This window comes from Pan paniscus, chromosome 4 (assembly GCF_029289425.2).
Source record: "Pan paniscus chromosome 4, NHGRI_mPanPan1-v2.0_pri, whole genome shotgun sequence".
Taxonomy (NCBI): domain Eukaryota; kingdom Metazoa; phylum Chordata; class Mammalia; order Primates; family Hominidae; genus Pan; species Pan paniscus.
The window spans coordinates 135905515-135921840 of NC_073253.2; the positions used below are offsets into that span (position 1 = coordinate 135905515).

Here is a 16326-nt window from a genome sequence, read left to right on the forward strand (position 1 = left end):
GGTCGGAGGGAAAAACAGGAAGCGGAAAGGCTGCGAACGCAAAGCAGTGTGGGTTGATTCTGAGGTGCACTGTGGGAAAGAGCTTGTCGCTGCGGTGTTGCTGTTGGAGACTCGATTGTTGGTGACAGCGGAAGAACGATAACAAAATGCCGGAGAGAGATAGTAAGGCTCAGGCCATCCGTTATTTCTTCCCCATGGCACTTGGGGCACTTGGCGCATTATTGTAGCTTCTGAGCTTAAGCCGGGTGTGTGTGTGTGTGTGTATGTGTGACGCTTGAGCCCGGAGAAGCCACAGGGTCCTAAGTGAGGCCGACAGCTCCAAACTCCGTCCCCAATCCTCACTCCTACTCCAAGTGATGATGGGCGGCTTTTGTGCGTGGATCGCTTTCCCCCAGTCCTGTCCCCATACTTAATCCTGGGTTGCGCGTATTTATCTTTTACGTAGTATTTTAGACGTGATCTTCCGGAAGTCTTCTCTGATCCTCCAGCGCAGGATTAGGGTCCTCTGCTTTGTGCTCCCACAGCTTCTTGTAGTTTCCTATTTCAGCACTTATTACATTGTGTTGACACTGCCGCTGTTCTAACTTTTGTTCTGTATTGTTCACTACTATATCTCAAATTTTTGCATAGGATCTGACACGTAAGAGACCGATTAAATTAACGTCAATTTTTTTTGTCAGGTGAGCCGTTCTCCAACCCTTTGGCCCCCGATGGCCACGATGTGGATGATCCTCACTCCTTCCACCAGTGAGTATTTTGTGCTAGGACCATGGAAATGAGTTGGGCAATGAATAGAAAAGTGGTGGTGATGGTGAAAGAATTCTGAATGTCTTGTCATCAAGGATGGTAAAAAATTATACCCGCTGGCCCTTTATCTCTGTGAGCCTTAACTGGATCAGGCCAAGTGCATAAGGGTATTAGAAGGGAAATTCCTGCAGGAAAGGTGTTAAGTTTTTTTTTTTTTTTTTTTAATACGTGTTGTGTAATTACACATTATATAGGAATTACTTCTTCCAATAGCAAATTAAAACATAGGAAATAAGGGTAAAATCATCTTTTTATTTTTTTTGAGACTGAGTTTCGCTCTTGTTGCTCAGGCTGGAATGCAGTGGTGCGATCTCGGCTCACCACAACCTCTGCCTCCCGGGTTCAAGCAATTCTCCTGCCTCAGCCTCCCGAGTAGCTGGGATTACAGGCATGTTCCACTACGCCCGGCTAATTTTGTATTTTTAGTAGAGATGGGGTTTCTCCATGTTGATCAGGCTGGTCTTGAAATCCCGACTTCAGGTGATCCACCCGCCTCTGCCTCCCAAAGTGGTGGGAGTACAGGCGTGAGCCACCGTGCCTGGCCCCCGGTAAAATCATCTTTGATAACATCCCCAATTCCAGTCCATTTCTTTTTTTTTTTCTTTTCTTTTCTTTCTTTTTTTTTGAGACGGAGTCTCACTGTTACCCAGGCTGGAGTGCAGTGATGCAATCTTGGCTCACTGCCACCTCTGCCTCCTGAGTTCAAGTGGTTCTCCTGCCTCAGCCTCCCAAGTAGCTGGGACTACAGGCATGTGCCACCATGCACGACTGATTTTTTTTTTTTTTTTTTTTTTGTATTTTTAGTAGAGACAGGGTTTCACTATGTTCGTCAGGCTGGTCTGGAACTCCTGGCCTGAAGTGATCCACCCGCCTCAGCCTCCTAAAGTGCTGGCATTACAGGCGTGAGCCACCGTGCCCAGCCTCAGTCCTTTTCTTAGAAGTAACCACAGTTACCTTTTTTGGCGTATCTTTTCCTCCTGTTGCCCAGGCTGGAGTTCAATGGCATTATTTCTGCTCACTGCAACCTTTGCCTCCTGGGCTCAAGCAATTCTTCTGCCTCAGTTTCCCCAGTAGCTGGGATTACAGGCATGCCCCACCATGCTTGGCTAATTTTTGTATTAGTAGAGACAGGGTTTCGCTATGTTGGCCAGGCTGGTCTTGAACTCCTGACCTCAAATGATCTGCCCGTCTCGGCGGCCCAAAGTGCTGGGATTACAGGCATGAGCCACTGCGCCTGGCCCTCCTACTCTTTTTTAAATGCATTTATACACATACATGCATATCTGAGGAAAACACAACATTGCTTTGTGATTTAAAATATTTGAGTTAAATGATATTATGCTGTATATATCATTTTTGCAACTTGCTTCTTTTTAAACCCTGCTCAGTGTTTCTGAGATTATCTTTCAGAGCAGTGACAAGCATTCCCTCCTTGGCTAAACTTTAGTCAGGTTCCCCAAAGAGTCCCATTTTTCAGCAGGACTCATCCGTGGCCTGCTGAGCACAGTTTTAACAAAGAAATCAACCGCCGCTCCACCCCCATACCTAACCAAGTTGCTTTTAGTAATTTTCTATAAATTCTCACTTGTCCCTGTTGTATTTGGAATTAAGTTCAGTCTCTCTACTCTATTACAATGGTCCTGACTCTTGTTATAGTAGTCTTCAGTAAAGTCTTCCTTGGGGAGAAGAGGAACTTGATTAGATATCAAGGGTGGGAGAAGAGGAGCTGGATTGGATATCAAGAGTGGGAAAACTTTCTGTGAACTGACTTAGGATTCCTTTTTAAAACTGAGGTCAGCAGGCCAAGGAAGAGCCCTAGTCAGAAGAGAGCTTTAAAGGAGTCTGACTTTAATTTGATCAAGAGAGGAGTCTTTGTTAGTGTACCAATTAAAATAATCTCTTGTACTATTAGTGCTGTCTTTCCCTCTTTGGGAAACACCATCATAGTTTAGTCAGTCTCCAGCTAATAAACGCTTAGTCTGTTTCAGACTGATTCTTTTCTTTTTTTTATTTTTTTGAGACAGAGTCTTGCTCTTTTTGCCCAGGCTGGAGTGTAATACCTAGATCTCGGCTCACTGCAATCTCCGCCTCCCAGGTTCAAGCGATTTTCCTGCCTCAGCCTCCTGAGTAGCTAGGATTACAGGCGCCCACCACAACGCCCAGCTAATTTTTTTGTATTTTTAGTAGAGATGGGATATCACCATGTTGGCCATGCTGGTCTTGAACTCCTGACCTCGGGTGATCCGCCTGCCTCAGCCTCCCAAAGTGCGGCGATTATAGGTGTGAGCCACTGCACCCGGCCAGACTGATTATTTTCAAGGCTATAACTGAATTTCATTTACAGGCCTTCTTATATACATATGTCAGTAATGGGCCAGGCTAAATATAAATAAATGGAGTTGCTGGCTCATAGGATATATATACTTATATTTTAACAAATACTGCAAAATTGCCCTTCAAATTGCTTATACTGGTTTACATTCTCATCAGCATTATATGAGAGAGTCCCCTTCCCAAATTCTCACTCACACTTGATTTATCAAACTGTTTGGTAGTTAACACTCTGATGCATTAAAAGTGGCATGGCATATCTGTTCGGGCGTGGTGGCTCACACCTATAATCCCAGCACTTTGGGAGGCTGAGGTGGGCAGATCACCTGAGGTCAGAAGTTTGAGACCAGCCTGGCCAACACCTCTAATAAAAATACAAAAATTAGCCGGGTGTGTTGGCGGGCACCTGTATTCCCAGCTACTTGTGAGGCTGAGGCAGGAGAATTACTTGAACCCAGGAGGCAGAGGTTGCAGTGGGCTGAGATCATGCCACTGCACCCCAGCCAGGGCAACAGAAGGAGACTCTGTCTTAAAAAAAAAAAAAAAAAAAAGCCGGGTGCGGTGGCTCATCCCTATAATCCCAGCACTTTGGGAGGCCGAGGTGGGTGGATCACAAGGTCAGGAGTTCAAGACCAGCCTGGCCAATATGGGTGACAGTGAGACTCCGTCTCAAAAAAAAAAAAAAAAAGTGTCATATCTTTGTTTTAATTTGTATTTCCCTGATTTCTGTTAATTTAATCATGATTTTTACTTGTTCCTTTTTCATTTCTTATTGAGTCCTAATATTTAAAATCTTTGCCTTTTCTTCTAGATCAAAACTCACCAATGAAGACTTCAGGAAACTTCTCATGACCCCCAGGGCTGCACCTACCTCTGCACCACCTTCTAAGTCACGTCACCATGAGTAAGTCTTTGGGTGATCCAACCTGTCTCCCAACTTGTTTCTTGCTCCTTCCTATTTCTTTCTACTAAGTAGAATGACTTTTAATAGTCCCTCAGGTATTTATGATACTCTCTAAAGTTTGAGAACTGCCCACCTACAAATATTGATGTGGATTTCTGCTTGATTGAAAGTGTTACTTTGGTCAGTATTCTAGGTCTTTCTAAAAATCCTCAAGGAGACTTCTTGGGGTTTCTGGGGCTGTGGCAATATTTTGCTATCAGTGAATTTCTCGTCTCTTCTAGGATGCCAAGGGAGTACAATGAGGATGAAGACCCAGCTGCACGAAGGAGGAAAAAGAAAAGGTGAAGGAAGGGTGAAGGGTTTTAGATTTTAAGGTGGATAGTGTTTAGGGGAAAGAAGTAGGGGCTAATTATGAAGCTAGAAACTAAGATTTTGTCTTGAGGCTCTCTACTTTCTTAATGAAACAGAGTGATACTTAGAGTGGCAGTAGAGGGCTTTGGAATAGGCCTATCTATATTTTAATCTCATCTTCGCTAGTTTCTTGGTGGATAACCTAGACATTTGCTTAGCCTCTCTAATCCACAGATAGAATGGAGATACAGTAGCAATAATAACTTTTATCAGGATGTCATGAGGATCAGCTGTGAAAGTACATGTAGGCATTTAGCACCAATGCCTGGCATATGGTAACCACCCAATAAATCTTGACGGCCATCATCATTATTATATCATCATCGTTATTTATATGATACGAAAGTTTCAGGACCTGGTACTTGGCTTTTCCTTTATTCTGAGAGTGGACCAGCAAATAATACGTTCTTTTCAGCTGAAATTTAGAAGGTGGTAAAAATTCAGAAGATTTTCTGATTTTTGTGTGGAAAAGTCTTATATCTATAGAGAATTGGTAGAGTTGGGTGGTATTAAAAAGTTCTGAAGTGACAGATGGAGTGTCCCAAGTTGGCACTGGAAAAGTATATCTGTAAGCTGGAAGAAGTTGTAGTTCTGATTCTGAGTAACTACGAAGAGGTGGCCAGCAGTTCTATCAGGACAGACATGAGCTTTTCCCCATAGAGAGTAGGTTGGAGATGTAGGGAAGCAAGCAGGAACAGTTCTGTTGACCTTGAGGTAGCAGCTGATGAGCCTTATACATTTGCCTTTCTCTGGTCACAGTTATTATGCCAAGCTACGCCAACAAGAAATTGAGAGAGAGAGAGAGCTAGCAGAGAAGTACCGGGATCGTGCCAAGGAACGGAGAGATGGAGTGAACAAAGATTATGAAGAAACTGAGCTTATCAGCACCACAGCTAACTATAGGGCTGTTGGCCCCACTGCTGAGGCGTGAGTACTGAGGGAACAGGGCATGGTTCCCTCAGCATCCGAGAGTCATGCAAATACAATGTGAACTCTTCTCTTACTTTCCTGCCCTGGAGCCTACAATAAGCGATTTCAGAGGCATTTGCCACCCACAAAGGGCTGTTCTTTTTTTTTTTTTTTTTGAGATGGAGTCTCACTCTGTCACCCAGGCTGGACTGCAGTGGCGCGATCTTGGCTCACGGCAAGCTCCGCCTCCCAGGTTCATGCCATTCTCCTGCCTCAGCCTCCCGAGTAGCTGGGACTACAGGCGCCCGCCACCACGCCCGGCTAATTTTTTGTATTTTTAGTAGAGACAGGGTTTCACTGTGTTAGCCAGGCTGGTCTCGATCTCCTGACCTCATGATCCACCCGCCTCGGCCTGCTGAAGTGCTGGGATTACAGGCGTGAGCCACCGCACCTGGCCCCCCAACCCCCATTCCCCCCCCCCTTTTTTTTTTTTTTTGGAGACAGAGTCTTGCTCTTGTTGCCCAGGCTGGAGTGCAGTAGCACGATCTCAGCTCACTGCAGCCTCCGCCTCCCATGTTCAGGCGATTCTCTTGCCTCAGCCTCCCGAGTAGCTGGGACTACAGGCGCCCACCACCATGCCCAGCTAATTTTTGTATTTTTAGTAGAGATGGGGTTTCACCATATCCACCAGGCTGGTCTCAAACTCCTGACCTTGTGATCTGCCCGCCTTGACCTCCCAGAGTACTGGGATTACAGGCGTGAGCCACCACGCCTGGACAGTACTGTTCTTATGTGGCCTCTTTCATTATACAGGGACAAATCAGCTGCAGAGAAGAGAAGACAGTTGATCCAGGAGTCCAAATTCTTGGGTGGTGACATGGAACACACCCATTTGGTGAAAGGCTTGGATTTTGCTCTGCTTCAAAAGGTGAGTCCTGGTGGTCAGGTGGGGAGTAATACTGTCGTGCTGAATGCTCTTGTATGGGTCTGGCAAGATGAGGAGGGAGATTCCTGAGAGTTCAGACTGAGTAGAAGAAGGGCTAAAGATGGCCCCTCTGAAAAGCTGATTGCTACTCATCCTTCAAGTATCAGGCCAAATTTTATTTCCTTGGAGAAACCTTCCCTGATCACCCAGGTGTGGTTAAGCACTTCCCTTCACCTCCTGCTTCCTGTACCTTTGCATAGCCCTTCTGTTTCATTTACCACAGCAGTTATTGTACTTTGTTGAAATTGTTTAATTTGTCTGTCTCATCTGCTATAAGCTCCATTAGAGTAAGAACAATATCTGTCATGTTTAATATTATATTCTTAGTTCCTGGTACAGTGTGGTGTAGTGGATGTTCAATAAATATATAAAATGAGTGTCCTAACCCTGCTTGCTTTCCTGTTAGGTACGAGCTGAGATTGCCAGCAAAGAGAAAGAGGAAGAGGAACTGATGGAAAAGCCCCAGAAAGAAACCAAGTAAGTAAATATTATGGAAAGGTTGAGAATTTAGAAAGGTGGGACCTAAAGTTAGAGCACATTTAGCAAAAATAAAACTGTTTTGTCTTTTCAGGAAAGATGAGGATCCTGAAAATAAAATTGAATTTAAAACACGTCTGGGTGAGTACAGTTTCTATACTAGTGACTATGCATTCTGGATGAATTGTAGGGAATTTAATGCTCTGGGAAGGATATGCTTCTCCTTTCCCCCAACCTCCTTTCTTCTTTCTTTCTTTTTGAGACAGTGTCTCACTTAATCGCCCAGGCTGGAGTGCAGTGGTGTGATCATGGCTCAGTGCAGCCTTGACCTCCTGGACTCAGCCTCTTGTGTAGCTGGCACCACAGGCATGTGCCACCATACCTAGCTAATTTTTTTTTTATTTTTTGCAGAGATGGGGTTCTCTGTGTATTGCCCAGGCCGGTCTCAAACTCCTGGGCTCAAGTGATCCTCCTGCCTTGACCTCCCAAAGAGCTGGAATTCTTTCTTGCCCCCAAAACAACTAACTCCCATAAAATACTCTAATAAGACTCAGACATAGATTTAATTATTTCATATGTCATTTATGTCTCCTCAGGTAGATTGAAAGATTTTTCAGTTTGGGGGTTATGAGTTAAAAGAAGTAACATGGTTAGTGATTACAAGTTCAAAATTTGGAGTCAGAGAGACCTGAGTTTAAACCTTGATGATGAAACAGCACTAAGTGTATGATTTTAGGCAACTGACTTTGCTGTTTGTTCATCTGTAAAAATTGGGTTACTATTTACCACATGACTTTATTGTAGGGATGAAGAAAAATGAAATCTATAACATGCCTATCATATTGAGCAGGTAGTAGAGCTGTTTTTTCCATCATCATCAATATTACCTTAAACTTCATCCTTCTTCCTCACAGGACTTAATACAATACAGGTGCATAGTGCCCTTGAAGAGGCAATGTAGAAGAGTGGACAGGAGCCCAGGCTTTGGAGTTACATGGCCTGGTTCCATTCTTTGCTCCATTACTTAGTAGATACATGACTTTAGGTAAATTACTTAAATCTCAGCCATAGTATTCTTATCAGTAAAAAGGATAATAATATCCACTTCATAGGGCTGTTGCAAAGATTAAATGACGCAAAGCTTGCATAGCACTTGGCATGGTGGCTAGCACAGAGTAAGCACATAAGTGACAGCTGTTCTTGTAGATCCTGGCTACTTGCTGCTCTTCTCCTTATTGTAGGCCGCAATGTTTACCGAATGCTTTTTAAGAGCAAAGCATATGAGCGGAATGAGTTGTTCCTGCCGGGCCGCATGGCCTATGTGGTAGACCTGGATGATGAGTATGCTGACACAGATATCCCCACCACTCTTATCCGCAGCAAGGCTGATTGCCCCACCATGGAGGTGAGTGAATGGAATCCTGAGAGCCTATCATGTGAGCCTCAAGCCTGGGAATCAGCCTGGCCTCTGCCCCGTGTCCCTTGTCCACCATGTCACCAAGTCCTGTTCACTTTTACCTCCTAAATCTCAACTGAATCCATTCACTTTTCCACTTTTTCACCAATAACATTCCAGTCTAAGCTATAATCATTTGCTGGAACTATTAACTTACTATTTTTTTAGAGACCAAGTCTCACTCTGTCACCCAGGATGGAGTGCAGTGGTGCTATCTTGGCTCACTGCAAACTCCGCCTCCCAGGTTCAAACGATTCTCCTGCTGCAGCCTTCCAAGTAGCTGGGACTACAGGCATTCATCACCATACCTGGTTAATTTTTTTATTTTTAGTAGAGATTGGGTTTTACCATGTTGGCTAGGCTATTCCTGACCTCAAGTGATCCATCCGCCTTGGCCTCCCAAAGTACTGGGATTACAGGCATGAGCCACTGCGCCAGTCCTCTGGAACTATTAAAAAGGCTTCTAATTGGTTTCCGCACTTCCACTTCCACTCTGATTGGTTTCCGCACTTCCACTCTGATTTGTTATTATATCTTGTTATTGAGGTGTTATTCACATGCCATATAATTCATCCTTTAAAAAGAATTTTTTAAAAAATTTTTGTGGATATATAGTAGGTATATTTATTTATGAGGTACATGAGATGTTTTGATACAGGCATATAATGCATAATAATCACATCATGGAAAATGGGGTATCCATCCCGTTAAACATTTATCTTTTGTGTTACAAACAATCCATTTATACTCTTTTAGTTGTTTTAGAATGTATAAATTATTACTGCCTATAGTCACCCTGTTGTGCTATCATGTAGTAGGCCTTATTCATTCTTTCTATTTTTTTGGTACCTATTAACCACCCCTACCTCCCCTACCCTTCTAAAATATACAGTTTGGCTGGGTGCAGTGGCTCACGCCTGTAATCCCAGCACTTTGGGAGGCTGAGGTGTGAGGATCACTTGAGGTTAGGAGTTCAATACCAGGTGGGCCAACATTGTAAAACCCGATCTCTACTAGAAATTAGCCAGGCGTGGCGGCATGTGCCCGTAATCCCAGTTACTCGGAAGGCTGAGGCATGAGAATTGCTTGAACCCAGAAGGTGGAGGTTGCAGTGAGCCAAGATCGTGCCACTGCATTCTAGCCTGGGCGACAGAATGAGACTCTGTCTCCAAATAAATAAATAAAATGTAAATTTTTGTCTCACTACAGTTTAGAAGCTTTTAGTAGTATCTCATTCTTAGGATAAAGAGCAAAATCTTTACCATGACTTTGAGCCTCTGCAACATCTGGCCTTTCTAGAATGTTCTAGACTCCTGACTTTCTTGAATGGTCTTGATTCATTTTGATGCAGGGCTTTTGTGCAGGCTGTTTTATCTCTGGAATATCCTTTCACAGCACTTCCTTTCCCTCCTTTCACCTACTGTATTGTAATTCAGTCTTTAGTTTGTTAAGTGAATGAATGAATAAATGAAGAGATTCCTGCTCAGTGGTTTAACATTCTTGTTTCTTGGTATTTTCAGGCCCAGACCACACTGACCACAAATGACATTGTCATTAGCAAGCTGACCCAGATCCTTTCATACCTGAGGCAGGGAACCCGTAACAAGAAGCTTAAGAAGAAGGATAAAGGTACCTGAAGGGTTAGAGAGAGAAACCTTACCCACAGAGGACGTTTGGGGATAAAACCAAGGTCTCCTGGAGCTTTCTGTCTCCAGAATATTGAGAGGCTCCTGGGAAGCAGAGAAAAATGGGAGTACTGGAGCACTGGCAAGGAGACAGTTACAGCCAGATTCTGTTTCCTTAACCTACCTAAGAAGCAGTGGTCAGGTCTGAAGCATGAGGGATGGAGAGTGGGTAGCTTATGTCCTATTTATTTATTTTTTTTAAAAGAGATTTTTTGGTGAAAACCAGAAAACCTAGACAGATTCTAAAAAGGCTCTAATACTTGACCGACATTTTATTTTATTTTATTTTATTTATTTATTTTTTGAGACGGTGTCTCGCTCTGTCACCCAGGCTGGAGTACAGTGGTGCGATGTCTGCTCACTGCAACCTCTGCCTCCCGGGGTCAAGCGATTCTTCTGCCTCAGCCTCCCAAGTAGGCACTATAGGCACTATAGGGCACTATGGGACTATAGGCACGCATCACCACGCCTGGCTAATTTTTGTATTTTCAGTAGAGACGGGGTTTCACTGTATTGGCCTGGCTGGCCTCGAACTCCTGACCTTATGATGTGCCCACCTCGGCCTCCCAAAGTGCTGGGATTACAGGCATGAGCCACTCTTCCTGGCCTTATTTTATTATTTTTATTTATTTATTTATTTTGAGACGAGTCTTGTTTTGTTGCCCAGGCTGGAGTGCAGTGATGCCATCTCGGCTCACTGCAACCTCTGCCTCCTGGGTTTAAGCAATTCTCTTGCCTCAGCCTCCTGAGTAGCTGGGATTACAGGCACCTGCCATCACACCCGGCTAATTTTTTTGTACTTTTAGTAGAGATGGGGTTTCACCATGTTAGCCAGGCTGGTCTCAAATTCCTGACCTCAAGTGATCCGCCCGCCTTGGCCTCCCGAAGTGCTGGGATTACAGGCGTGAGCCACCGCACCCAGCCTTGACCCACATTTTAAACAGAAGATGTTTAAAAGGGCATTAAGAGCTGGAGAGGATGGTGAAGTTCAGTGGAAATTAACTGAGGAGTATGTTCCTGACTCCCCTCTTTAAATTTCAGGGAAGCTGGAAGAGAAGAAACCTCCTGAGGCTGACATGAAGTATGTATCCTAGCCCCTGGCATCTGATCAGAGGGAGGGGGTCTGTACATTTCTTGTGTCTGGCATTTTGGGGAGGTGCTGACATGAGAATCTGGAGAAATGGTCAGGGGGAGTGAAGGTGTATGTGTGAATTTGGCCAGCTAGTGATCTCCATTTTCCCAGTATTTTTGAAGACATTGGGGATTACGTACCCTCCACAACCAAGACACCTCGGGACAAGGAGCGGGAGAGATATCGGGAACGGGAGCGTGATCGGGAAAGAGACAGAGACCGTGACCGAGAGCGAGAGCGAGAACGAGATCGGGAACGAGAGCGAGAGCGGGACCGAGAGAGAGAAGAGGAAAAGAAGAGACACAGCTACTTTGAGAAGCCAAAAGTAGATGATGAGGTGAGATGTGGGCCCTTAGTACCAGGTGATGGAGTTGCCCCTCTCTGGAAATGTGAGCAAGGTTGGGTAAGGAATTGTTTCAAACTTGGGGGAGGGATGAGTAGGAATCTCTCATGGTAACACTAACTTCACATTTTGTGTTCTTTCCAGCCCATGGACGTTGACAAAGGTGAGTTGTACACACAGCATCTCACAGTTGCTCTAGCAGTCCTGCTTTCCCCTGGTAGGGCTCAGAGCTGGCAACGGTGGGATTGGGGGACCTCCTGGTTCTGGGTTCTTGTAAGAACTGTGTCTTGCTTTATTGAATAGGTGGAGTTCCCTCCACCTTCCTGGGCCATGGCAGGGCATATTTGCTCTTAGATATAATTCCTGTGGCCCTGGGGTTCTGAGGAGGTGAGGTGGAGGTCAAGTATGGAATGTTCTGGATACCCTACCCTCATCTCAACCAGAGTGACTCATTAATTGGAGTTTGTTTAAAACTTTGTTAGACAAAAGGGTTCTATGCCTTAAAAATGTTTTTTAAGTGTGTTGTTGGGAGGAGGTTGTGAGAGCCTCAGTTCAAGGTCTGGGCTGAGTTCTCTTTTCTCCTAGGACCTGGGTCTACCAAGGAGTTGATCAAGTCCATCAATGAAAAGTTTGCTGGGTCTGCTGGCTGGGAAGGCACAGAATCATATCCTTTATTTTAATACGTTCCTGGGTTCCAGAGAACTGGTCTCTTTACTCCAACCCCCCCTGCCTCCCTGCTCCCTCCTACCCTGCCCCTCTCCTTCCCTTTTATGCTGAATTTTGACAGAATGAAACCATCCCTTGTTCCTTCCCAGAGCACCCATAACAGCTCACAGCCCACTCAGAATTTTCATGTTGGGGCTTCTAGCCCTTGGCCCCCTCCTGGCTGAAGCTTTACAGCAATAGGTAGAATCCTGTCTAGTGTTTTCTTTAACATAGCATATGCTGAAGAAGCCAGAAGACAAAAAGCAGCTGGGAGATTTCTTTGGCATGTCCAACAGTTATGCAGAGTGCTACCCAGCCACGTATGTGAAACCTGGTTAAGGAAGGGAGGCTGGGATGATTGGGAAACAAGTTGGGGGTGAAATGGAAATTTGATTTGCTAAGTCCCAGGGCTACTTCTTTTTTTTTTTTTTTTTTTTTTTTTTTTGAGACAGAGTCTCACTCTGTCACCCAGGCTGGAATGCAATGGTGTAATCTCTGCTCGCTGCAATCTCCATCTCCCGGGTTCAAGCGATTCTCCTGCCTCACCCTCCCAAGTAGCTGGGATTATAGGCATGCATCACCACACCTGGCTAGTTTTTGTATTTTTAGTAGAGATGAGGTTTCACCATGTTGGTGAGGCTGGTCTTGAACTCCTGATCTCAGGTAATCTGCCCTCCTCAGCCTCCAAAAGTGCAGGGATTACAGGAGTGAGCCACTGCGCCTGGCCCAAGGCTACTTCTTACTTGGATGAACTATTTTATTAGGCTCTAAGTGGGAGGTCTAGGGGGTGGTCATTCCTATGCAGATAACCTCTTAGTCGGGTAGGTTTCCAGATGAAGCATAGGGTCAGGGTATGCAACATCTGTTTAACTCTTGCTTCTCCTTAGGATGGATGACATGGCTGTGGATAGTGATGAGGAGGTGGATTATAGCAAAATGGACCAGGTATGTAGTCAGAAGGATGGTGGGTGCCTTTGGGCAGTTATTATTTGTTTTACATGTATCTCCTTCCCTACTCCTAAAAAATCTATCTCATTTACTGGGCCCCACCCTCCTTTAGCTGCAGCAGTAGAAACAGCAGCATTGAGGGTCACGAGCAGCTTAACTATTTCAGAGTCTTTGCACAAGATCAAATGACATAGGGTCAAAAATCTATTTTTTACTTCTTATAGTAAAGTGCCAGGCTTTGATTCCCATGGTAGGCAGTAAGCAAGCATCAATGCATAAGTAGAAAGGGCAGAAAAAATTGCAGTCTTTGGAAAATAACTAAATTTTATTCTAGCCAGGATTGAAGTTTTCCTCTAAGTCTTAAGCAAAATTAAAAAGAGAAAAACCACTAATGCCACTAATAGTGAAGAAGTCTCTGTTCTTCCCCTGAGTTCACTGTATTGAAATAGCATGGTTTAATCTTGGAGCCTTGTTTAATCCTGCCTCTACTGTTTCTTAGTTTTGTGAACTTGCCAAGTTCTTTCACTGTTCATGCCTCAGTTTCCTCATCAGGAAAATGGAGAGAAATATAGTTCCTTCTTCATAGATTTTATGAGAATTAAATGAGATATGCATTTAGTGTACAGAATAATGCCTGTCACATAGTAAGTATGTAATAAGCATTTATTATTACTTATCAGGGTATGATTTATGAATTGTGGAACCTGGGATTATGGGAGAGTCTGGCTTCAATCAAGGGCTGAAATTCCATTTCCACTGACATCTCTTCCTTCCCCATCCCCCCATTCTGTCCTGCAACAGGGTAACAAGAAGGGGCCCTTAGGCCGTTGGGACTTTGATACCCAGGAAGAATACAGCGAGTATATGAACAACAAAGAGGCTTTGCCCAAGTGAGTCGGTACTGAATATGGGCAGGGTGTGAGGAGGGGTGTGGGGATTTGGTGGAATAGTGCATATAAGGTTAGAGGGTGTGGTCTGGCTGAGATATTCCCAACTAAGTTCTTTGCCCACAGGACTCCGGGAAAACCTCGCCACTGCTATGCAATCTCTGATGCATTCTTTCCCAACTGCTTTTTTCAGGGCTGCATTCCAGTATGGTATCAAAATGTCTGAAGGGCGGAAAACCAGGCGCTTCAAGGAAACCAATGACAAAGCAGAGCTTGATCGCCAGTGGAAGAAGATTAGTGCAGTAAGTAGGATGGCCCCTTGGGTGGGAGGGTTTCAGCTGGGAGAAGACATTAGCCTGCAGATTCAGGAACAGGCAAGGGGCTGGAGAGCCATGGAAATGAGAGGTCAGCCTTGGGCCTCAGGTGAGCTTAGATGGGCAGCTTGGTGATAGACTGTCCTGTTGTTTTTGCAGATCATTGAGAAGAGGAAGAAGATGGAAGCTGATGGGTGAGCGGCATTATTCTTCCTCTGTGGGACTGGTGGGAATTGCTTAGTGTATTGATCTTATACTGACCCATTTCTCCTTCCATTGCAGGGTTGAAGTCAAAAGACCAAAATACTAATCACTAGTTACAACCAGAGATGCTCCACAAGGATATGCTCCCCACTGTTTTCTTTCTACAATTTCCAAAGGTTGCAAGATGTTTTTTTGTGGATGAATATAAAATTTTATTGTGTAATTACTTGGTTCCATTAAAATTGGTTAACTTGCTATTTTCTTTGTTGAGCATGTCCCCTCCAGTGCCCTTGAAGCACCAAGAACACTAATTCCACTGGTTGTGTAAAATCACATGCAGAAAGTCATCAGTCCTTTCCTGAGCTGTGGTTCTAGATTCCTAGACAGTAAGGATGCTCTCTAGCCAGTGTGCCCAGTAGAGAAGAGAATAATGATCCTCACTGATGGGCAAGAGGTGGATAGAGGAATGTAAGGATGATTGGTCTCAAATGTCAGACTCATTCAGGCCCATCTTCAGGCCTAGTCCTTGGGGAAAGATTTCCTGGGGATTGCTGTCAGCCTGATGGGCTGCTAATCTGATCTCCAGGCTATGAAGGACTGGGCTCTGGATGAAGGCATCTAATGAAAATCACTTATGGGTGGGAACCAAAACCTTTTATGAGTTTATGTCCTATGAGCTTTATTAATGTTGAGTACAAATCACTGTCTCCTTGGCTAAAGGTGTAACCTTAGGGAAGTGCTTCGGGTTTAGAGCTGATATAGTGTGGCCCTGCAGGTACAGGAATTCCTATCCTAGACCAGAAGGGTTTGGTGCCCTTCATCACCCTGAAACATTTGCCAAGGCCCAGAATAGGTCTGTTGACCTTTGAATCACACCATTCCCTTCCCTTTTCTTCCCTTCTGCTCATTACCAGCACTTTGGTCTGGTGCTCATCATTAGGTGTCACCACTGCTTCCTGGCTGGATGCCACGCTGCCATTGTCTACCCTGAGCCCAAGATTTGTGGCCTCACCAGATCCAAGAAAGCTAGAAAGTCACCTTAGCCATTACCTTGTCTTTGATTATATTCACCTTGGTAGGACAGGTTTTTGTGAGGAAGCCAGTATTGTGCATGGCATGTAAGAGGCTGAAATTGGGCCTTGCTGCAATAGCACCTAGAATGGCTAATTTCAGACAAATGTCACCATGGTTCTATGGATGTAGGTAGGCAGCAGTCCCAATTATTAAAAATGGTCACAGAGACATGGCACAGGTGAAGACATCTGGAGAGTCACTAAAAGCAAGACCTGGAGATTGTTGGTTTGAAATTCAGTTTCTGAGGCCAGGCTCGATGGCTCATGCCCACAGTCTCAGTGCTTTGGGAGGCCAAAGCAGGAGAGTCTCTTGAGGCCAGGAGTTCATGAGTCTATAGCTATGCAGGAGGATCGAACCGAAGAGTTCAAGGCTGTAGTGAGCTATGATCACACCACTGCATTCTGAGCCTGGGTGACAGAGCAAGACCTTGATTTAAAAAAAGAAATTCAGGGGCCGGGCGCCGTGGCTCACGCCTATAATCCTAGCACTTTGGGAGGCTGAGGTGGGAAGACACGTCAAGAGTTTAAGGCCAGCCTGGGCAACATACTGAGTCCTCGTTTCTACAAAATATACAAAAATTGGCCAGGTGCGGTGGCTCACGCCTGTAGTCCCAGCACTTTGGGAGGCCAAGGCGGGCGGATCACGAGGTCAGGAGTTTGAGACCAGCCTGGCCAACATGGTGAAACCCTGTTTCTACTAAAGATACAAAAAATTAGCTGGGCGTGGTGGCATGCGCCTGTAGTCCCATCTACTC

The 16326-nt window shown here is 44.8% G+C and overlaps 1 protein-coding gene across 1 annotated transcript; it reads left to right on the top strand.

The window, feature by feature from the left end:
- The first annotated feature begins 28 nt into the window (after nucleotides 1-28).
- On the top strand, nucleotides 29-14753 carry IK (IK cytokine). The gene is made up of 20 exons (XM_014345040.4): nucleotides 29-162; nucleotides 681-747; nucleotides 3950-4042; nucleotides 4324-4383; nucleotides 5213-5380; nucleotides 6176-6290; nucleotides 6754-6824; nucleotides 6919-6965; nucleotides 8066-8229; nucleotides 9801-9909; nucleotides 11007-11046; nucleotides 11209-11434; nucleotides 11585-11603; nucleotides 12026-12104; nucleotides 12385-12465; nucleotides 13033-13090; nucleotides 13895-13983; nucleotides 14174-14282; nucleotides 14454-14488; nucleotides 14577-14753. Exons 1-20 carry the CDS (start codon nucleotides 147-149, stop codon nucleotides 14602-14604), a joined length of 1674 nt encoding a protein of 557 aa, XP_014200526.1. The 5' UTR covers nucleotides 29-146; the 3' UTR covers nucleotides 14605-14753.
- Nucleotides 14754-16326: the final 1573 nt, after the last annotated feature.